This window comes from Heteronotia binoei, chromosome 5 (genome assembly GCF_032191835.1).
Source record: "Heteronotia binoei isolate CCM8104 ecotype False Entrance Well chromosome 5, APGP_CSIRO_Hbin_v1, whole genome shotgun sequence".
In the NCBI taxonomy this organism is placed as follows: Eukaryota; Metazoa; Chordata; class Lepidosauria; order Squamata; family Gekkonidae; genus Heteronotia; species Heteronotia binoei.
In genome coordinates, this window is record NC_083227.1 from 140,814,826 (window position 1) to 140,839,419 (window position 24,594).

Consider the following 24,594-nt stretch of genomic DNA (forward strand, 5'->3'; position numbering starts at 1 on the left):
TGGGATTACAAATAGGGCATTCAGCCCTGGATTACAAAACTATACTTGCTAATTGCTGTGTTTAGAAGATATTTGAAAGTCAAGGTGGAGAGCTGGTTTGCTTCTGAATTAATAGTGATGGAAATTACTGGACAGTGAATTGTGGTCTATTGTTTTGTCTATTGAATATCCACCATGGTGAATGTTTTGTTTGTTATTATTTTGAGTACTGTTTCGACTAGCACAAATTGTTGAGAGAAGTTAGAAGCTTGGGGTTTTTTTCCCCAGAACTATTTGGCAATAAGAGAACTCTTTGCAGAAGATTAGTCATTTGCTACAAACAGAATATAGAATCTTAAAACAAATGTTGAAGAGATATTTTTTTTAACTGGTGGTTGTGAGGGTGCTCACATTAATAACAATGGATAGTAAAGAGGGGCCATTCCCAAGGAAACGGCCTACAAAAAAGATATCAAAGAAGGGAAACCATCTTATTCACCTAGTGGCCAATCGGGCCTAGGGAAATTTACATCTACTCAAGGAGATATGAAAGAATGGCAAACCACCTTAATGATTGCTATAACACGGCTGTCAAGAAAAATAGATAATATAGGTGAACAGATGACAGAGTTCAAACAAGAGCTTATGGAGAATAGCAGATAGACAGCAGAGACCAATAAAGCTTTGAAAGCATTAGAGGGTCAGGTGACAGAGAATATTCAAAAAGTGGAACATTTGGGAAAAGAACAGACTATACAAGATTCCAGACTTTTGCAGTTGGAAGTAGATAAAGCGGCCTACATGTTGAGGTTTCAAAACATACCGGAACAGAAAAGTGAAGTTTTACAGAAAATATCAAGTGAAGCCTTGGCTGAAATTTTACAGGTGACGCCTCAGAGGATGGAGGATGAGTTTGATCAAGTTAAGACAGGTTCTATCGAGTTATACAAGACAAAACAAATTGCCTAGTGAAGTCCATTTGAGATTTGCAAGAAAAAAGATTAAAGGTGACATCCCAAAACAAGTAAGAAACCTATGGTGATAGCTGGAAATATGGTGAAAATTTTAAGAGAGGTTCCTTGGCCAGTGAGACAAAAAAGGAGAGAATATCAAGCACTAACAGGAAGAGAGATACCCTACATGTGGCTAATGCCAGAAGGCCTTCTGTTTACATACCAGGAGAACAGATATAGGATTAACTCCACTTTCAAAGCCCAGAATTTCTTGGAAAGAATGAAGAAGAAAGAAGGCAAAGAAAAGGAGGAGGAGGAGGACCAAGAAGAAGGTTCTGGTACTTGAACCCACAGAAACTGTGTAAGATTTACACTAACATGTTTAACAAATGCTGGAAGTGCACCAAACAAATTGGTACTTTTTGCCATATGTGGCGGACGTGTGAGATGGTGAAAGACTATTGGAAAATGGTACATGAAATTTTTATCATGAAGATCATGAAGACTCATACATTTCAAACCAGAACTTTTTTTTATTGAATATATTTCCAGAGGATTATTCTAAAGAGATGAGACACTTGTTGGCACATTTTAATACTGCAGCTAGAATCCTTTTGGCACAGAGATGGAAATCTCAGAAAATTCCCATGAAAATGGAGTTGGTGGGAAAAATTTTGGAGACAGCAGAGCTTGACTTTCTATCCCAGTTGATGGCTGGGAAATCTAAAGAAGAAGCAAGAAAAAACTGGATCAAATTGTATGCCTGGTTGGACACTCAAGACTGTTAAGATTCTCTGGTGTGATCTGATTTTTGTTTCTCTTTTTTCCTGTGCTTATATTATAACATTTATCCTTAGTGGAATTTTCAAATCTATTTTGAATGAAGTTGGCAAATTACTAGAAAATAGCTAAAGATTTATATTATAAAACTTTAAAATGGATTATATATGGTTTAGATAAAAATAATAATAACAAGAGACAACTTATGCTAAGAAAATATTGTAGAACTATCCTTTTGGGGTTTTTTTGTTTGAAAGTATTTTATATAAAAAACAAGGCCAGAATGTATTGTGCTTTTATCCCCCTTTTCCCTGACCCCTATTTTCTAAACTTTTCTGAAACTTAATAAAAACTTTTGAAAATTGAGAAAATAAAAAAACACAACATGAACTACCGAATCAGACAAATCAACGAACCACAAAATGAAATGCACAACCGTTTTCACGTTTTGTGCCTATCTCTAATCCTAACCAACTACCACACAGTGTCCAATTTACTGATCCTGGGCTAGGAGGTTGAGAGGACAACTGCCCAGGTTTTTTTGGATGATGCCTCCATTCTGGATCCATTCCAGTCTGGCTTCACAGATGACCTCTGGATTGGGGCGGGTTGGTGCTATCGCTCTTGGATTTAACAGTACCATTTAACAGTCGATCATGTTTTTTCTTTGCTGACAAAGGAATACAGGGGTCTGTCTTGCAATGACTCTCCTCTTTCATGGTTGGGGATAGAGGGTGGTGGTAGGGAGGGGATTCCCTACAGCACCTGCTGGAATGCGATATGCTGTAGGGAGGCGATCCTCTTTCTGGTTCTGTTCAGCATTTATATTGCACCCCCTTGACTGGTTGGTCCAGGGAGTTGGAGTGGGTTGTCACCAGTATCCTGATGACACCCAGCTCTATCTGTTGATAGATGGACAGCCAGATGCCACCCAAGAAATTTTGGACAGGGTTCTGGGAGTTGTGGCTGGGTGGTTAAAACAAATGGCTGAGGTCCTGTATCTGAAGATGGAGGTCCTATATCTGAGCCATGGGGAAGTGGGATTGGGAATCAGGCTTCCAACTCCCCTCCTGGGACTTGGCTACAGTGATCCATACAGTAGTCACTTCCAGCCTCGATTACCATAATGCTCTCTATGCAGGGCTTCCCATGATCCTGACCCAGAAACTGAAGACAGCGCAAAATGCAATGGGACGCCTGCTGACTTTGACATCTATGTGTACTCGCATTCACCCGGTGCTAGGCCAGTTGCACTGATTGACTATTGAGTATTAGATCCAGTTCAAGGTTATGGTATTAACCTCCAAAGCCCTGTGTAGCCTGGGGCCAACATATCTGCAGGGCCACCTCTTACCCAACATATCTGCAGGACCACCTTTATGTGCCCCAAAGAGTTCTGTGCTCTGTTGAGGAACATCTCCTGGTAGTTTTCAGCCCAAAAGATCATAAAATCATAGAGTTGGAAGGGACCTCCAGGGTTATCTAGCCCAACCCCCTGTTTAATGCAGGAAATTCACAAATTCCTCCCCCCGACGCATACATCCCCAATGTCTCCTGCTCCATGCCCAGAAGATGGCAAAAATCTCAAGGATCCCTTGCCAAACTGGCCTGGAGAAAAATTGCTGACTGACCCCAAAGTGGCTATCAGTATTCCCTGGGTGTGTAAGAAGCGGCCATGAGAACTAAGCACTGATGCAATTCTTCCTGCCGTCCTCATGATCTGCCTAATTCACAGAATTAGCATGCTGTCAGATGGCCATCTAGCCTCTGCTTTAAAAACTTCCAAAGGAGGAGAGCCCACCACCTCCTGAGGAAGCCTGTTCTACTGAGGAACTGCTTTGTTAGGAAATTCTTAATTATGTTTAGCTTGAAACTCTTCTGATTTAATTTCAACCTGTTGGTTCTGGTCCAACCTTCTGGGGCGACAGAAAAAAACTCTGCACCATCCTCTGTATGACAACACTTCATGTACTTGAAGATGGTGATCATATTATCTCTCAGTCATCTCCTCTCCAGGCTAAACATCCAGGTCCTTCAACCTTTCCTCATAGAACGTGGTCCCCAAACCCCTCACCATCTTTGTTGCCATCCTCTGGACATGTTCCAGCTTGTCTATATCCTTCTTAAGTTGTGATACCCAAAACAATACCATCACTTCACCTGATCTGGACACTATACTTCTGCAGTCCAAAATTGCATTTGCCTTTTTAACCACTGCATCACAGTGCTACTTCATGTTCAGTGCATGATACACTAAGACCCCTAGATCATTTGTTATGAGGGCTGGATCTGACATTTATGACCTTGTTGGGCCAGGCCAGGTTGGGCTGGGCCATATGTGTACCTAATTAAGGTTAGGTAGCAGAGATACAAACTTTCTAAAGCACACAAACACTATTAAAGGTTTTTTAAAAAAAACAAAACTTAAAACATGCACTTGTTGATCTTAAAGGTACTTTCTTTGTATTTCTCCCATGGGATCCAGAGAACTGGGCAAAGGTAGTTCTTTGGATTACTACCTGGGTCTTTCCCTCCCTCCCCAGGGGACTAGGAGGCAGAGGAGCCTCAACCAATGGAGAAAATAGGTTTGCTTGCGGTTGAGCAAGCTTTGCAAAACAAGAGAAAGGGAGAAGGAAGCAGACAAGAGCCAGTTGCTCCGGGCCAGATAGCCTTCCAGGGGCCTGATTCGGCCCCTGGGCTGCAAGTTTGACACCCTTGCCTTAGATCCTTTTCGCACATCCTACTGCCAAGACAAGTCTCCCCCATCCTATAATGATGCATTTGATTTTTCCTACCTAAATGCAGAATTTATCCTTGTTAAAATTCTTTTTATTTGTTTTAGCCCAGTTTTTCAGCCTGTCAAGACCATCCGGTATCCTGTCTGTCTTCTACTATGTTTGCGATCCCACCCAATTTAGTATCATCTGCGACTTTAATAAGCATTCCCTCTGTTCCTTCATTCAAATCATTTATAAAGTTGTTGAACAAAACAGGTCCCAGGACAGATCCTTGAGGCACTCCACTTGTCACTCCTTTCCAAGAGGATGAGGAACCATTCACAAGCATTCTTTACAGATTACAGATCCACCTAACAGTAACAGAATCCAAACCACATTTTACCAACTTGTCAATAAGAATAGTATATGGAACTTTATCAGAAGCCTTACTGAAATCGAGATAAACAATGTCTACAGCATTTTCTTGATCCAGCAAAATAGTAACTTTTTTTTTTAAAGATCAGGTTTGTCTGACGTGACCTGAGAAGCCTATTCTGGCTCTTAATAATCACATTTTTTTCTAAATGCTCAAGTACTGGCTTTTTGATTTGTTCTAAAAATTTTCCAGGTATAGATATCAAGCTGACAGGTTGGTAGTTCCTGGATCCTCCTTTTTCCCCTTCTTAAAGAGGGGGGATAACATTTGCCCATCTCCAATCTGTCTTACCTACTTAGCCTCAACCAAGGCCAGGGCCTTCTTCATCCTGGCCCCAGTCTGGTGGAACATGCTCCCAGTTGAGATCAGGGCCCTATGGGTATAGTGCAGTTCTTCAGGGCTTGCAAGATGGAGCTTTGGTTGAGGCAGCCAGGTCTTTGGGTGAGGCAGCAGACTCCTGTAGACCTTGGCCTCCCCTGTCCACACCGCCTTCAACAACTGTCCTGGCATCTGCTGAACAGGCTATGTTGTTAGTCGCTATATGCCTTGCGCTATGGAAGGCAGTAATAGTGCCAGAGAGAGTTGTTGTGCTGTGTTGATTTTAAAGTTTTAATCTGTTATTAATTGTATTTATCTGTACTTTATTTGACTGTTGTGACCTGCCCTGAGCCTGCTGGTGGGGAGGGCGGGGTATATATTCAGTGACCAGTAATAAATAAATAAATAACCATATTTTATCAGTGATATAGTTGAGGATGTGTGAGTTTTTTTGAATGCATGCCGCAAACAAGTGACTAATGCCAAATGAGGAAACAGATACCAAAGTGGAATGATGGTAAATGCTGTTTGATTTCAACGGTTGTTTTCAGCTAATAGTCTTTATATATGGTTTATCGAAGTATTTACTAAAATGCTGGCTGGCTTTCCTCTAGGTCAGTTTTTAATTCAGAAGGTAACACCACAAGCAGATGGATCCAGTTCAAAAGTGAAAGTTAAGGTCAGAGTAAACATCCATGGCATTTTCAGTGTTTCAAGTGCATCATTAGTGGAGGTTCACAAGTCAGAAGACAGTGAAGAGCCCATGGAGACAGATCAGCATCCAAAAGAAGAGGAGGTAATTGCTTTGGGTTGTAATCATTTGTTGCAGAACTTGAAATAGATTATTATTTTCCACTACTAAATCAAAATCCACAGAAATAAATCTGTAGGAAGTGGATGTACTTGGGTCCCCCAAAATGGTAAGCTAGTATTCTGGAGCCTTGGCTTGTTTTCTAGCCTGCCTTTCTTCTGTCTTTGCTTCAACTTTCTCCTGCCTTCTCGGCTTGGCAGTAGCTTCTAAAAACCAAGAGATTATATGCCCCTGTCAGAGTACTGCACCACTGTTCGTCCAGCTGAGTGGAGCTCCTAGAACTGTTCTTCCTGAAATAGAAAGGGCTGGGCAGCACCATAAGGAAGCATTCTTTCTGGAGACACAGCATTCTTTTCTAAAATTCCTATCTTTTAATGACTTGTACGACTTTGTAATTGGAATAGGGCAAAACAACTTTCCATGTATGCAAGAGTGATGATATTGTTGGTCATATTTAATAAGACATCTTTGATCTACACAAGACTTTCTTTTTAATTTCAGAAGATGCAAGTAGATCAAGAAGAGCAACAAAAGAGTGAGGAACATCTTCCATCAGCACAAGCTGAAAACAAAGCTGAGTCAGAGGAAATGGAGGTGAAAATGGTGTTTGGAGTAAAATTTAGTTTTCAAATCATTTAAATAACAGCAGCAGGTTCACTGAGAAGCTTAGGTTAAACAGGCCTTTTTCAGGTCCATGGGTTTCAAGTTACCTAATGCTGTTGTCCTAAGCATGTTTACTGAGAAATACATTTTCATTAAAACAAAGAACTCAAAGTGTCTTATAATAAAATTGGAACTATAACAAAATACTAAAACTAAAAACACAAAAGACAAGGCACAGACCAGTATTACACTTATTTCAAAGGCCCTGAAAAGCACTCTCAAGCGATTCCATTTTGTACGTATTTATAAAATGTATGAGGGAGAACGGCTTCATGGAAAGCTACTCCCTAACAGGAACTGCAGTGGTTAAAGCTCAGAATTGGAAAACAACATATGTATGACGTGATTAACTGTAAATAATTAGGTTATAACAGTTTGAGCCAGTTGAAGTTTCCAAGTTATTTTCAAGGCCAGCCCAGTGAATGTATTAAAGCCCTCAAGGTTACTGTAGTTAAGTTACCAGATTTTACAATATTTCCATGCTAGACCCTGTCCAAAATAGGTAGCGCAGGTTCTCTCTAGAGTTGTCTCCTAGTATCATCTCTGTTTTATCTGGGCTTAGATTCAGCTTGGTCCCCTTGCACCACATCCTGGCAATTGCCCAGGAAATTGCCCTGGCAATTGCCCAGCTTGGTCCCCTTGCACCACATCCTGGCAATTGCCCAGGAAAGAAGTAACATCTTCAGGAGATTTTTTTAAAGAAATGTAAAGTTGCCCATAGTCATGTTTGATGACATCTGATTGAGAGTTTTGGTCTGATTAATAGCCTTATGTATAAATGTTAGCATGGAAGATAGTACAGATCCCTGTGAAATCCCTCAAATAACATCTCTATCTGCATAATATATAGCAGCCACCTTCTGAACTTGGTTTGATAAGCACAATTTTTCTGATCACTGTCCTACCTTCCAGGTTCTCCAATAATGTGGCATGGTCAGCTGCATTAAATGTCACTGGAAAAGCAAGCAAAATAAGGAAGCCTTTCCTTATTTACAGGGCTTGAAACCTTATTAAAAGAGTCAAAGGCAAATGAGTCATCCAAAAAACCCCCCCAATAATTGCTCTGTTACTACCACCAGCTCAGTTCATTTTTATACCCCTTTTTTCTATCCTTCCTCTTAAAGATGTCAGAGCAGTGTACATAGCTTTCAGTTTTCCTTTATAATCTTCACAACCTGTAGGATACATTAGACTGAGAGAATGACTGGTCCAAAATCAGGTAGAAAGATTCATGATAGAGTGGGGAGTTGTATATTGTGTCTCCCGTATCCCAGTCTAATACTCTGCTATGTCATGCTGGCTCATGCTCCTAAAAATGTGGATGGAAACTGGCCCCTAATTTCCAGTAGTTCTTGTCCACAGAATGCTTATTCAATAGTAAAAAGCCTCACCTTATTTTAAAGTTCCTGGGAAGTTCCCTTCTGACAGAGAGTCACTGATTTTTACCAGTGGATCCCTCACAATATTGTGCAAGTCAAGGTTCAGTTCCTCAGTGGCGTAAAATCTTCCTCCGTAAAGGAAGCATTCCTTTTAAAACATAACAGCTTTGTGGCTGAAGAGAGATCAGACGTTTGTTTATTGCAGGTGTCATGTGAAAACCTTGTATCCCACCCGAAGTGCTCTTATATTTAACTTCTAAGATTTTTATCTGAGGTCAGTCTGATTATTTTCAAAATGAGTAAATGTGAAAGAGCCACCATGATACAAAAAAATAATTGCATATGTAAATGAAATCAGAAATAGAAGGATGTACATATATCATCCCTCATTCTATCTATTTTAAGATTAAAGGATAAAATACGATTTCTGAGATACTCACCAAAGCATTTTCAGAAAGATTGTCTCACACAACCGACATCTGAGATATTCAAACGCTCATGACCATACCAAAACCATACCATTATAACTTCTGATGGTATAAGAGGAGAGCCTCTCTATGATTAGAGAGATTTCCCATAGAAATATGTGTCAGAACTGTGATCTATTAAATCAGTTTGTTTGGAGATTTTTCTGGGCATCCATCTATCTGTTCAAAGTTTATCTCTTCCCCAAGGATGGAGCAGCAAGTACATAGCTGAGAAGGTAAACCTTGTGTATGTTTTGGAAATTTGAAAACTAAAGCAAATTGTCAGGCCTGCTTTTCAATCAGTATCTCTTAAGAGTCTGCTGTAGTATCTCAACGTTTTAATAATCAGGAATGGCAAAGACTTATACTGCACATAGTCATCTTCACAACACTCAGGAAAAAGGTCCAGGTAGTGATTTGAACACTTTCGCTGTGTGATCTCACCAAACTGGATTTGCCAAATAAAGACATCACAGCTAATGGTCAAATTGCAATCTGTGTAGTACTAGAACTCTGAAATTGTTAAATATCTAATTTAAATAATTATGCTTGACATGCATTTTCCACCAATGTTGCTTACGGTATCTTCCAGCCTTATTTAAATTCTCCCAGCTCTATAGTAAATTATGGCGCTGTGCTCCTTCCAAGAGAAGAGCGGGATGCCTTCCAAGTTAGGAACAGACCACCTGGTCTGTTGCTCTAAAGAGCCTAATATTCCAGCCCCCCCCCCAAAAAAAAAAACCTCAGCGGAATTGCCATTTAGATTAGCAGAATTTCCCAGAGCATTCTGAAACTGAGACAGATTGATTCATCAGTCTCCGGGATGGACTTTTGACCCATTACCCTTGCACGATCACATCGTAGACACCCCCACTTTCAACAGAAAATCATCCAACTATGGCACAGGCTGTATTATTTAACACCCTTTTCATATCACCAGATACCTAGTTGGTACAAAGGATTAAATCCCAAATGTGACTGTTTTCAGATATAAGGTCTAGTAGTCTGGGACAGTGACATGGTGGTATTGCCCAACAAGTCTGCCTCTCGACAGATGCTTTAAGTGTGCAGAAGTTTCTCATGAGTTTCTCTAGCACTAGGCCAGAGACCACCCACAAGTTTATACAGGGCACCTGCTGATGAGCTAGGTGGGCAGTATGTCAGCAGAATATGCTGTCTGTTTTGGAACACAACACAAAGTGTTCCTGATCAAAGGTGACAACAGCTTGCACTGCAAATTCATCAGAGAGAGACACATGGAGAATTCTGGTATCCCTCCCAGCAAGTTTGGAGTTATTGAGAAGTAGTTTACCCAGCTGGTATTACTTGGAAGAAAATAACATGGTTCTAATTATCCAGCCTTGTCTCAAACATGCCCAAGTCTTATTCTCCCCCTAAACCGCAGTATGTTAGAGAACTTTTTCCTGATAAACCTGCACAACATGAAGGCTGAAGAAGAAGGGTTCACTGAGAGTTCTCACATCACCCAGTTTAGGAGAGATTTGAATGTGCAGAAAGCCTGCATATTGTGGGAGTAGTATTCCATTTATATCCTTCACCCATGCCACACTTTCAGTACCTCTGATGGTCATCTCAAATGACCACTCACCACAGCATTGTGTACACTGAGAATCCCATCCGCAAACTGATACGTCATCATGTTTTCCTTTCCAAATTATGTTTTTATTCAGACCTCTCAAGCTGGTTCAAAAGACAAGAAAACAGATCAACCTCCTCAGGCTAAAAAAGCAAAAGTAAAGACAACTACAGTTGACCTTCCTATTGAGAATCAACTGCTGTGGCAAAGAGGAAAGGATACATTGAATTTATTTATTGAGAATGAGGTGAGCAATAAGTATCAATAGAAGATTTTACAATTGATTGGAGAACAGAAACTGATTTGTCTGCAGGGAGTAAAGGGAGCTTGGAATGAGCTTTCAAGAGTTTCTTAACCAAAACAAAAATGTAATAAATTTATCTTCTACAGGGAAAAATGATCATGCAGGATAAACTGGAGAAGGAACGGAATGATGCCAAGAATGCAGTGGAGGAGTATGTTTATGAAATGAGAGACAAACTCTGTGGCATGTATGAGAAGTTTGTTGGTGAAGAGGTAGGTGTTGCTAATGATGAGTCTATACATGTTAAGACAAATTCGCTCAGTGTATCAGATGCCTGGTCTGTAGCTTATAAAGTATATTGCCCAAAGAATACTGCATGGTTATCGGGATCTTACTTATTTAATTTAGAAAAGAGTCCTGTAGTACCTTAAAGACAAAAAAAAAATTGTGGTTGGGTATGAGCTTTCATGAATCACACAGCTTATGAAATCTAATATCTTACCATAAATTTGTTAGTCTTTAAGGTGCTGCTGGACTCCTACTCTTTTCTGCTGCTACAGACAGACTTATATGGCTGTCCATCTTGATTTGTTTTAGAATTGACTTGTCTTGTGAGCAACATGGAAATCTCACCCCACTTCAACTACGTCAGGCTTGGTACCTGCAGTCATTTGACTTGCAGTTGCCTACACCAATTCACTACTTTCTCACCTGCCCTCCCTGATTGCTTTCCATGAATCCCAGCTCCACATCTTTGCTTCTTCCTGTCACTTCTCCTGCTAACAGCACGCTTAACTTATCTTCAGTTTTAAATACTGGGATGAGATGTTCATGGAAGAGTAACTTTTACAAATTATATTTCAGTTGGCTTTCCCCCCTTTCTTTCAGGATCGTAATAGCTTTACTTTGAAGTTGGAAGACACAGAAAACTGGCTATATGAAGGGGGTGAAGATCAACCTAAGCAAGTTTACATTGATAAGCTAGTAGAGCTAAAGGTAAGTGGTCCTTCAGTATGAACTGTTTAGCTGAAGCTTGACACACAAGGGTGTGTTCCCATGGATGGGAAGGTCTGCACTGCACTTTGAAGAGCTTCAGTGGAAGCTTTTACTTTACTGTCTTTTAAGTACAGTGTGTTCTGAGATTTCTAAGAGGATGTAAGCTATCTGGGTTAATCTTGTTCTGTGTTATAAAGGCCTTAATGGTTGCAGGTATTTAACCAGGGTTTTTTTTACACATATCCTACCTTTTTTCCATCACAAAACTCAAGGGAATGTACTTAAGATTTTGAAGAAGTCTCAAATAAGAACACTGGCTAGAAATACACTTTAACTTCAGAAAGTGTCCTGTAGTGTGCATTGAAACCATAACCTGGATTTCTTTTTATCCAACTGGCATTTGTAGTTTTGCTAAGCATATGTCTTCCTAGTAACAAGCCTTTTGTCTAACTTTTTTAGTGATATTTGCATATAGCTGCTATTAGACTATAGCAGAAAGAGAACCATCTGCAAGCTTTTTTCCTCTTTTTGTGGTGGTGCTTTTGTGGTTCTTCATGTTGTAGAAGCAGACAGCTTATATCTTTGGCAGTGGAAGTAGCTGAAGTACACAGTAATTTTGCATTATATGTATAACATAGCCACTGTGTATGTTAAGTTAAACACTGGAAACTGCCTTCTAGAAACTATTGAAAATTTAATACACCATAGGGATATAAATATTTAGAATTTCAGCAATATAAGGCAGTCTTGAAGAATGAGTGTACCATATTTTACAAGTGTAGTCCAGATATAACTATGCTTCAGTAAACTTCTCTTCTATCCAGGCTGTGGGTCAGCCTATTCAGGCACGATTTGAAGAATCTGAAGAAAGACCAAAAGCCTTTGAAGAGCTGGGAAAACAAATCCAACTTTACATGAAAGTTGTTCATGCATATAAAGCAAAGGTATTTATTTATTTGATTTGATTTGAATCCTGCCCTCCCCGCCAAGGCAGACTCAGGGCAGCTCACGGCATAAAACCTCACAGAATTAAAACTATATATATTATAAAGTAGTACGTTCTATAAAATTATATATTTAGACATTAAAACAACAAATCATTTTGTGCTCAGATCTAGATATTACCTTGTTAGATTTTACAGTGCGACGGTATTCCATCTATGATGTAGGCTCTGTATCAATTAAAGGCCAGCTGGAAGAGGATAGTTTTGCAGGCCCTGCAGAACTGACCAAAATTTCGCAGGGCCCGCATTTCCTGTGGGAGTTGGTTCCACCAGTTGGGGGCAGTGATCGAAAAGGCCCTTTCCCTGGTGACCTTCAGTTTGGCCTCCTTCGGCCCGGGGATTACCAGTAGATCTTCATCGTGGTCCCTGTGCTGTCCCACACATGGGTCTTGCCGCTGGCAACGAATCTGTACCTCGGAGTCTCCAATAGCTCGCCTAGAGTGTTTTTTGGCGCACTCTCCCGCTTGCCCTGGGGAGCAGGCATTGACTGCACATGCCTGGAGTGAATGGGAGGCGCCCTTCCCACTCAGTTTCTTCCTAACCGCCGCCCGGACAACACCTACCTTGCTGCATTCCCTTCTCCTCAGCTCCTGCGTTCCCTTCTCCTGAATCGCTCCTCCCTATGCTACCAGTGCATTTGGAAGGACTTCGTGAGGCCTGGGACAAACCTGCCTCTGTTCCACCTACCTCGAGGTGTTTTGATTCCCTGTATAGAATCCATGCTGTGGAATCAAAATTTTTAGCCTCACATCCAGCTCCAAATTCGTCAGGAACGATGAATCTACCTGACTGCTACCATTTGCCAGGGATAGAGAATGTGTTGGCCGACTCTCTCAGCAGGATTCGCCTAGATGACCACGAATGGTCTCTCAATCCACGCTAACTGCATCGCATTTTCGCATGCTTCAGGCTTCCACAGATAGATGTCTTTGCGACAAAGGACAACTCAAAATGCCATCTCTGTTACTCCAGGAGAGGCAACGGTGCTTTTCTTCACGTTTGAAAGGGGCCACTTCATTACCTTTTCCCCCCAACTCCTCTAATTACTCGAAAGACGCTTGCAAGTATATGTGGATAAGAAGGACAGCTGGCAAAAGAAGCAATCTGGTTATATCGAAGTGCTCTGAACTAATTTATGTGAGCTTCAAACAGACATTTAGACCTTTGTGTTCTGTGTATACTGGACTATAAAATATAATTAGATCGTTGGCTGAAGGAAGAACACCTGTGCAAACCTTATAAACCTCTGAAGGTGGATGTTATGGATATAACCTTTTAAGTCTGGTCCTATTTTCATATGGTTTGAACATATTTTGTTTTTCATTTTTATACTCATTTTTCTCATTTTCTCCTGGTTTTCATATCATATTTGGAGGGTTTTTTGTTTTTTACTTTTGTTATTCTTGTTTTGGGAATATCTGGATTAATTTGCTCTGGTTTATGCTATTTTTTTTCCTTCTTTTTTCTCTTGTGCTGTTTGTTTAATTTTTAATTTTTGATTTCACCTGTGGATTACAAATGGGGCATCCAGCCCTGGATTACAATTTATAACCTGGTGCAGTTGTATGAGTTTGCTTAGACTTGGATTTTATTGCGCTACCATTGTCAGAAGAGACGTCATAGTGAACTGTTGTTTCAGTGTGTTGAACTGTTTTGGCTGGGTGGAACTAAGGATGTTGTGCTAAAAAGATCTTGTTTATTATGAGTTTTATCATTGTTTTGGGTCTCGTGAATTGTTGATAGTAGCTAGAAGGCTGTTTTCCTAAAACCATTGTATAATACTGGTACTGTTTGGCAGATACTAGCTTATCTAATATACACAGGAATATTGAATTCCAAAACAAAACTTCAAGAGGCAGTATAAGGACCTTGTGGTTGTGAGTGTAATTATATTAATAAGGATTATTAATTAATAATAAGGATGGAAAAGCCACGATTGGCTTTAAAGAAACAACTTAAAAAAAGACAATCGAGAAGGTAAACCACCAATCCCGTCACCCAGTTCTGCATCTGGTCCAGGGAAATTTATGACCATGCAGGGAGATATGAAAGAGATGCAAAATACTCTACTAACTGCCATAGCACAGCTGACTGGTAAAGTAGATAATATAGGGGAGCAGATGACAGAGATCAAACAAGAGCTTCTAGAGAACAGAAAACAGATAGCAGAGACCAACAAAGCCTTAAAGGTACTAGATGCTCAGGTGACAGACAATACACAAAAGGTGGAACAACTGGGAAAAGAACAGAATATACATGATACCAGATTCTTACAACTGGAAATAGATAGAGCTGCCTATATGCTGAGGTTTCAAAATGTACCAGAAGAGAAAAAAAATAAAGATTTACAGAAAATACTAAGAGAGGCCTTGGCTGAAATTCTACAGGTGACTCCTCAAAGGATGGAAGAAGAGTTTGATCAAGTTAAGAGAGTACCATCAAGCTTTATGAGACCAGGGATGATATCTTGAAGCAAGCAAGAGACAAACCAAGGATGATAGCAGGAAATACGGTGAAAATCTTGAGAGAGGTACCATGGCCAGTGAGACAAAAGAAGAGAGAATACCAAACTTTGACAAGCTTCCTGAGAGACAGAGAAATACCCTATACGTGGCTAATGCCGGAAGGCCTCCTTTTTACTTATGAAGAGAACAGGTATAGGATAAATTCCATTTTCAAAGCTCAGAATTTTCTGGACAGAGTGAAGGAAAAAGAGGGGAAGGAAAAGAAGGATGATGAAGAGGAAGAAGAAAGCTCTGGTGAAGAGGACCCAAATGAACCACGGAAATACCCGACAAGATTACAGACTAAAAAAGATAAACAAGATAGTGATAAGAAAAATTCATAATGGCAACAATTTCTATTAACGTGAATGGACTTAATTCTCCTGTTAAAAGGAGGTAGACTTTTAGATACCTGACAAAATTGGCAATGAACCTAATTTGCTTACAAGAAACCCATATTTTAGCTAAAGATCAACACCTTTTGAAAAATAAGAAACTTGGCAGTTTGTTTACAGCAACAGACATGAATAAAAAAAAGAGGAGTAGCAATTTATGTTAATGATAAATTTAACCCACAACTACAGTATGCTTCGGAAGATGGAAGAATTCTTTTAGTGGAAATCATGGTGGACAACAAAAAATTCTATTGGCAAATATTTATGCTCCAAATGATCATCAAGAGAAATTTTTTCTGTTTTTTTTTATTTTATACTTTTATTTCATCAACACAAATCAATAAACAGCTCAAGCATACGCTTCGCAAAGAAAGAAAAAAAATACAGTAAGCTAAGTATACAAGGAGTGTGGATGTGGTCAACCATAAGGAAAAAAAGTTCATAAATTTACATAATTGGGGATTGAGACAACAAAGAAAAAAGGATCAATTTATACCACATATTCAAATCCCTTTCTCATCTCCCCCATTGAAGTATTCTTTATCCATATATAAAATTTTTCCCATTTTTTTAAGAGAATCAGAGTTCAACACCCCTTTCAACCGGTTAGATAAGACATCCATCTCCGCTGCATATAATATTTTATCGACAATCTCCTCCTGCGGAGGGCCAATTTCCTGTCTCCAATATTTAGCAAAGGAGATGCGAGCCGCCGTGAGAATGTAAATAGTTAGATATTCATCTTCCTTTGGAATCTCATTCCTTACTAACGAAAGTAACATTATCTCCGGTTTTAAAAGTATATTTACATTTAAAATTTCTTTTAGGATTTCATGCATTTTAACCCCTAACTTTATTGCTACTTTGCACGTCCACCAGATATGATAGTAGGAGCCTATCTTCTCACCACATTTCCAACACATGGGTGAAATCTTAGGATTGATTTTAGATAACTGTATGGGAGTAATATGCCATTGATGGAATAGTTTGAAGACGTTTTCCCTATAGTTAACTGGTTTCAGAATCTTATAATTCAATTTCCAAAATAAAGACCACTGATCTAAATTAACATTCTTTTTTAAGTTTTTAGCCCATCTAATCATAGTATCTTTCACAATTTCGTCTTCTAAGTTTAACTGGGTCAGGTAGTTGTACACCTTCTTAATCACCTTATTTTTTTCCGTACAAAGTATTTTATCAAAATCGAAATTGTCTTTGGTGAAACCTCTTACTTTATCCTTACTATATTTGGTCTTAATTTGATTCATCTCCCACCAATGAATTTTAAACCCTGCTGCCTCCAATTCATCCTTCCCTTTCAATTTGTCATTATCATCTAAAAGATCCTTATACCTAACCACCTTATTAAATTCCCATAATTGCGGTTGTATTGATGCTTCCTCAGGTGAGATCCATCTTGGTGTTTTGTTATATATCTTCCCCTTTAACTTTAACCAAACGTCAATTATCATCTTACGTATTAGATGGTTCGTAAAATATTTTTGAGTCTTAGCCACATACCATAGGTTGGCGTGCCAACCTGCCTGTAAGTCGAAACCCTCCAAAGCTAGAATTCGTTTGTTTTCCAAAGTGATCCACTCTTTTAACCAAAGGACTACGCATGCAGTAAAGTATGTTTCCCAATTAGGGAGTCCAGCTCCACCGTTTTCTCGCCTGTCTGTTAAAATTTTCCATTTGACCCTTGGTTTTTTTCCTTGCCAGACAAATGAGCGGATCAGTCAACCTAATTTAGAAAATAACATCTTCCTAATCGCAAAATTAATCATTTGGAAGAGAAACAACATTTTTGGTAGGACATTCATTTTAACTAGCGCAATTCTTCCCATGAAAGATAATTTCAGATGGCTCCATTTTTTACTATCCAGTTCAGTCTCTTTTAGTAAAGGTGTAAAGTTATTATCGTATATGTCACTACATCTACTTGTCACGTTTATACCTAAATACCTGACTTTTTTTTCTACTTTGAATTCCGTTTTTCTCTCTAGCTCTTTAGCATCTTGAGTTGACATATTTTTTATGATTATTTTTGATTTTTGTTTATTCATTTTTAGCCCTGCAACTTTCCCGTAGTCCTCTATCTCGGACAGCATTTCCTCAACCGATTCTAACGGATTCTGCAAGGCATTGCTTGCCTTCAAGAGACACATATTAAGAGAAAAGATGAATTCCGATTGCTAGAGAAGTCTCTGGGGAAAGCAATAATAACCTCAGATCCAGACAAAAAGAGGCCTAGTTACATATTTTAAGGAAGGCATGCAGGCTGAATTATTATTTGAGGCTAATGATGCCAGATTTCAGGGTATTGAAATAACAAGAGAAAAACAAAAAATTTTATTAGTAAATATCTATGCCCCCAACGATAAGCAGGCCACATTTTTTAAAGACCTTAAGGCCGAAATAACTAAATGTAAAATCGAACATATATGCCTAATCGGAGACTTTAACGCTGTTTCTAGTCCGGAAATAGATAGAACCCCCAGGTCCTTCAGGGCAAAGGCAAAAACAGGTAGTAACACTCTGCCAGAAAGTTTTTATAGATTGGCTGATGAATTTCTACTGGTGGATGTTTGGCGTACGTTAAACCCTGGAAAAAAGGACTTCACCTTCTTTTCTAATAGGCACTCTCTTGGTCCCGTATTGATATGGTATGGATAACGGCAGAACTGATGAAGTTTATAGAAGAGGTGGAAATTCTCCCCCGTACTATAGCAGATCACAATTCTATTTTATTAGGTATGCGAGGGGGAAAAAAGAACATAGGCTGGAGAATGCCAGTAAGTCTAATGGAGGATAAGAAATTTATTGATTATATAGATTGGGAGATGAATTTTTTTTTTAAGACCAATATACAGAGTGAGATTTCTTACAGAATGATATGGGATGCAAGTAAAGCATTTTTTAGAGGGTTAGTTATAAACTATAATGCTTCCAAAAGACGAGAGGATGATAAAAACGTAAAAGAACTCACTGAAGCATTGAAAAAAAGAGAGAAAGAATTAAAGGTGAAGCCTACAATGGCTGAAATTAAAAATGAAATTAAACTTCTCCAACATAAGATTCATTTAGCATTTCTAGAGGAGATGGAGAAAAAAATACGTTATTCTAAGCAACAGTATTTTGAGAATGCCAACAAACCTGGGAAATGGTTGGCTTACAAGATTAGGAAAGAACGTGAAAAAAAGATTATAAAGACTTTGAAAGATAAAGATGGGAATCATAGATCACTGCTAGAGGAAATGAAGAAAATTGTAAAGGATTTTTATAAGGAACTATTCAGTGCGGTGGAGATTGACAGGGGAACACAGATAGATTATTTACGGAATAAAATCTCTCAAAAGCTAACGGAGGAACAGAAGTTAGCTTTGAACAGCCCAATTTCGATGTTCGAGATAGAGGAGGCTTGGAGTAAGTTAAAGAAGAACAAGGCGCCTGGTCCGGATGGTATAGTTGCAGAATATTATATTATATTTAAAGAAGTTCTTATTAATCAGTTCAAAAAACTTATTGAGGAGGTATGGGGCTCAGCAAAACTACCAGATTCTTGGAGATCCGCAAATGTTGTTCTTATCCCCAAAACCGAAAAAGATTTAGATGAGGTTAAGAACTACCGACCAATATCCTTACTTAACGTTGATTATAAGATATACACTACAATATTAGCCCAGCGTTTACAGAAGATTCTTAATACTACTATTCACCCGGACCAAACTGGTTTTCTTTCTAATAGACACATGAGGACCAATGTTCGAATACTAGCAAACATTTTTGAATATTATGAGTCACACAGTGATAAGCAGGTAGCGTTATTTTTCTTAGACGCTGAGAAAGCTTTTGATAATTTAAACTGGGAATTTATGTTTTTACTTTTGAGTTTCATGGACTTTGGGGAAGGATTTATAAAAAATATTCGAGCTATTTATAGTGATCAAACGGCCAGAGTAGTTCTTAACGGGGACCTTACAGAGGAGATTAAGTTAGGGAAAGGTACAAGACAAGGTTGCCCCTTATCTCCGTTGTTATTTATTTTATCTTTGGAAATCTTGAACAACGCTATAAGAAGGAATAACAAGATTAATGGTCTGAAAGTTAAAGGTGAAACGTATAAGGTTTTAGCGTATATGGATGACATGGTCACGATCTTGCAGAATCCGTTAGAAGAGAAATTTTTTCAAGATTTACATTTTATCAAATCTAGAATATGTAGAACATTGCATAGTAGGAGACTTTAATGCAGTTTCTGATAGACAATTGGACAAAAAAAAATACATAAACATACTAAAAGCAAAAGTCCCCAGCTACCAATAAGCTTTTGGAAGCTAGTAGAAGAACTGGATCTGGTTGATGTATGGAGAACAAGATATCCAAATTCGAAAGATTTTGCCTACTACTCTGCCAGTCATCAAACGTGGTCAAGAATAGATATGTGCTGGCTCTCTGCAAATTTGGTTAAAGATTTAGTTGAGACAGAAATTCAAACGAGTTATATCAGACCATAGTCCTATAATGGTGAAGCTCAAGGTACACAAATGAGAAGATCGTGGAGGTTAAATACTTCTATCTTGAAAGATAAAGATTTTCTTAAAGAATCTAAGATTGAAATGGAACCTTTTTTAAAACAGAATATAACTCAAGATGTAAAGATGCAAGTAGTTTGGGATACCGCTAAAGCATATTATAGGGGCCTTGCAATCAGATATAGTGCAAAGAAGAAGAAAGAACTGACAATTTTCAAAAATTAATGTTGCAAGCAGGAGACGCTGAAAAGAACTTAAAAGTGCAGCCAAGAAGACAGAAGTTTCAAAACAAGGACAAAGAAACATCAACTCAATTTATTATTTATAGAGGAGATGGAGACAAAACTGAGATTTGAAAGACAAAAGTTTTTTGAACATGCTAATAAACCTGGAAGGTGGCTGGCCTATAGAATGAGAAAAGAGAATGCCAAAATAATACCGGTTTTGAAAGACGAGAATAACAAAGAGAAAGTTCAAAGTTCAAAGACAGGAGATATGCCAAATTGTGGAACAATTTTACAGAAAATTATATGAAGATAAACAAGTTCATAAGGCAGATTTAGAAGAATATATTAGTCAAAATAATCTTAATAAATTTACAGAAGAACAACAAAAAATTCTAAATGAACCAATAACAAGGGAACTGGGAGACGCAGTGGCATCTCAAAAGAATGGTCTTAATGATCTTGACTTGGGCTGGCATGCGTATTTATGGTATCAAAGACTTGAAGGACATTCTTATTTTAAGAATCATTGGTTCCGGAAATCTTTATACCGCACATGGTCATGGTTAAAAATGAAAATTTACCAGAAAATTCCAAGATGGGTATCCCCAGTGGAAGCATTCACTCCTCCAAATCTTTTAAAACATAATCAGAGTTACAGATATGATGACCTGCTGGAAAAAGACAATCAACTGAAAAGCAGAGAAGAGCTAGAAAATATGGACATTAAAATGAGTTGGTGGTTGAGAATGTAAGTTGAATCTAGGTATGCCAAAGACAAGATGGTAGGCTTTAACACAGAGCAATATCCATTTGACAAAATCTTTCTAGGTCCTCAAGAAAAGCTAATCTCTAAACTATATGCATACTTACTACAGATGAAGAAGCAAGATGAGGTAGTAAAAGATTGTATGGTCCAATGGGTGAAAAACTTGGGTCATAATATCATGTTAGAAGAATGGGAGAGGTTGTGGAAATTCAATATTAAATTAACTAAGTCAGTAACCTTTAAAGAAAATCTGTAAAAGATGTTTTATAGATGGTACATGACCCCACAGAAATTGCGTAAGATGAATACTAATATGTCTAACAAATGTTGGAAATGTGCTGAACAGGTGGGTTCTTTTTATCATATGTGGTGGACATGTGAGATTGTGAAGGACTATGGTCCATGAACTATTACAGAAAATTAAGAAGACACAGGTTCAATTCAGACCAGAACTATTTTTTTGAATATATTTCTTGAAGACTATCCCAAAGAGATGGGACACTTGTTGGTGCATATTTGTACAGCAGCCAGGATTCTTCTGGCACAGAGATGGAAACTTTGGGAGACTCCCACAAGAATTCGGCCCCGCTCAGGCCGCGCCGCAAAGTGGCTGCATGCCGCGGGGCCGCTCTTTTCCTCCCCGGAAGGAGGGGAGGCTGTTGGAGAGCTTTCTGCCCATCCGGGTGTTGCGGGCGGGCAGAGCGTCGGGGCTATTTGTAGCCTCGGCCCCGCCCTCCCAGGGCAGTCCGGATTCTGCTCTCGGCCCACCCACCCACCCTCTGCAGTACAGGTTTGACCGGTCGTCTTATTAGGGTAGGGGCCAGGTAGGAATTTTTTTTTCATCTAACCTGATTGGCCTGAGGTGGGGTGTTTTTTCGCCTACCTTGTACTGCTGACAGTGGTGTGGAATTTAGGTAAGGGGGGTTTAGTTTGGTCACTTGGCAGAAGGAGCAAGGGGTTTATACCTTGCAGGTGAGCACCCAGGCATCTGCACCTGTTAGTGCAGTCGATACGCAGGAGCGGCAGATGGGCTTTACGGCTCAGTGCTGTATAATGCGGATCGTAGTCATGCCTCCTCCTAAATTCGCCTCCTTCTGGGTATCGGGGCGGAAGTTTAGGGGAGGGTTTTTGGCCTGGCCGGCCCGGCATTAGCCATAATCTTATGGCTCAGGCTGGGGGCAGGGTGACTTGCCCTTTGTGGGACTTGGTGGGGTCTGAGGAAGACCCCAGGGCTCGTCCCATTGCAGATTGCCCTTGCCGTGTTAGTTGTGTTAATTAAATAAAGTGGCCCGTTTCCCGTGTTAGTTGTGTTAATTAAATAAAGTGGCCCATGTCAGCCTCTTTATTCCGACTGGGGGGGCAATGGACTTGGTGGAAAAAATTCTGAAAACAGCGGAGCTGGACTACTTGTCCCAGCTGTTGACTAGGAAATATAAGGAGGAAGCAAGAAAATACTGGTTGAAATTCTATATTTGGGTAGATACTCAAGACTCTTAAGATTCTTTGGTGTGAACTTATATTCCTTTTCCCTGTATTCTGTACTATAAGATTCTCTTTGTTGGAAATGTCAGTTTGAATAGGTATTTTAATAAGAAGACTTACAATATAAAAATATCAAAATATTGATGATGTAAAGTTAAGAGATAATAATGTGTGACAATTTATGTATTTTAAGAAAGTATATTAGATGCAGACTTGTATTTTATGAAAGTATACTATATACAGACTGAGATTAATTTGTAACTATAATCTCTTATCCCTTCTTACCCCTTGTCCTCAATTTCTAGAAAACTAATAAAACTTTTAAAATGTAAAAAGAGAGAGAGAGAGAGAGAACCTGCAATTCAATATCAACCAATCTTTGTCTAATCAATAAGAAAGCTGATTTTTCGGTATATAGAAATAGATCAATATTAATCCCGATTGAATTGATTTTGTCCTCTGTGTGGCACAGCCATGCAGAGAACTGAGACTCCATTAACAAGTGAGCAATAAGACTACCATCATCTGTTCTAAAAAGCATGCACAACCAAAATTTAATGGCCATAGTCCATGCTCTTGTTTCAAGGAGTCTTTGATTTCTAGGCAGGTGGCCGCATATGGCATGCATGTGGGAAGGCCCAATATCTTCCGTAGGAAACTTGATTGAATTCTTTCCACTTCCTTATTGAGGGCCATAATTCAAATGAGAGCTCCATAGAGCAATCCTGCAGTGATTTTATGGTTAAATACTTGGCTGCAGAAACAAATTGATTACCTTTAGTGAAGTAGAACTGGGTGAGCACTGCTACTTTACATTTAGTAACTTTGATTATTTCCTTTCTGTGTGATACTCAGCTGGCTCTATAGTTAAAATGAATTCCAAGGTAACAGAAGTTTTTGACCTGTTCAATCTGGTTACCTCTTATACTCCAACTTAGGGTTTCCACGCCTCTGTGAAAACCATGATTTTTGATTTCTCACCATTCAGCACCAATTGATTTAGTTCACAGTAATCAAAGAAGCATGAGAGTAATCTCTTAATTCCAATTTGTGTAAGGGAAAGCAACACAGCATCATCAGCATATAAAAGCAATGGTAGGCCCACATTTAGGGCTATGACCACCCATTTCCTTCAAAAATGAAGCCAAGTCATTTAGAAAAAGGTTAAGTAACAGTGGAGCTAGAATGCATCCCTGCTTAACCCCCACATTTATTGGAATTTTGGGGGTTAGAGCCCCATTACAAGACCATCTAACCTGGCATGCTGTGTTATGGTGTAGCTTTTTGATCAGAAATATCAGTCTCCTGTTTATCCCAAGGGCTATGAATTTTCAAGAGTAATTCTCTTGGGACAGAATCAAACACACCCTTAAGATCCAGAAAGGCTGCAAATAGTTTAGAGCCCTGTGCTTTTTTTATATTTACTGACAAGATGATCAAGAATTATGCAGTGTTCTAAAGTAGATTTCCCATGAGAGAACCCTTGTACTGGACCCAGAATTTGGCATTCTGTCAACCATGCTTTGAGTTTGTTAGCCAAATGTCCTGCATAGAGTTTCTCAGCAATTGACAGGAGACTAATAGGCCTGTAATTGCCTGGTTATTGATGGTCACTTTTTAAAAAATTGGCATCAGTATTGCATTTGTCCAATCATTGGGCATAATCCCTGTCCTGTCAATTTCAGTAAACAAAGCAGGTAGAAATGGAGCCCACCTTTCTGGGAGTGCCTTGAACAATTCAGGAGGGATTGCACCAGGCCCAGGAGCCTTGCCAGGCTTGAGATGTTTGAAAAGGGGTTCTACCTCCTCAGCCTGAACCGAGGGCCAGTCAGGGCAATCAGCCAGGTTCAAAACTGGGTCCTCTGCAAGGCTTATTCTGTCCTTATAGAAAACTGACAGGAAATAATCATGCCACTGATTAGGGGAAATAGGGCTCTTTACAGCCACTTTCTCATCAAATGAGTCTGAAACCCTAGTTCCCTCTTCCCGAGAAGCATGCTCCTCACAGGTTTGACTTTTTGGGGCCAAAAAATGATTAATATCAAAAGTCAAAGGGAAGTGATCACTTTCTGCACGTCCCTCTACTTTAAAGGATGTCACCTGACCCACAAGAGATGGAGGAACCAGAACATAATCACAGTACACCCACCTCTGGCAACAATTTTTATGGCAAATCAACAATTTTCAATTCTTTGTAAAACCGGACCTTTATTGTATATGGTGGAGAAATGTATCAATTCTGATTCAATTTCCATTTTGTTAGCTTTATCTGGTTGCTGAGGCTAGTATTGGGTATGCCAAAAAATGGATAGCTGTGTTACCACATGAATTGCATGATGAC

The 24,594-nt window shown here is 39.2% G+C and overlaps 1 protein-coding gene across 1 annotated transcript in view; it reads left to right on the plus strand.

Annotated features, from left to right (window-relative positions):
* The window catches only part of HSPA4 (heat shock protein family A (Hsp70) member 4), a 67,428-nt gene that overhangs the window by 40,850 nt on the left and 1,984 nt on the right, over positions 1–24,594 (plus strand). Inside the window, exons 12-17 of the mRNA XM_060240521.1 lie at positions 5,798–5,979; positions 6,496–6,588; positions 10,195–10,347; positions 10,491–10,616; positions 11,233–11,340; positions 12,165–12,284. Of these exons, the coding sequence (XP_060096504.1) occupies positions 5,798–5,979; positions 6,496–6,588; positions 10,195–10,347; positions 10,491–10,616; positions 11,233–11,340; positions 12,165–12,284 (782 nt within the window). The remainder of the gene's footprint in view (positions 1–5,797; positions 5,980–6,495; positions 6,589–10,194; positions 10,348–10,490; positions 10,617–11,232; positions 11,341–12,164; positions 12,285–24,594) is intronic.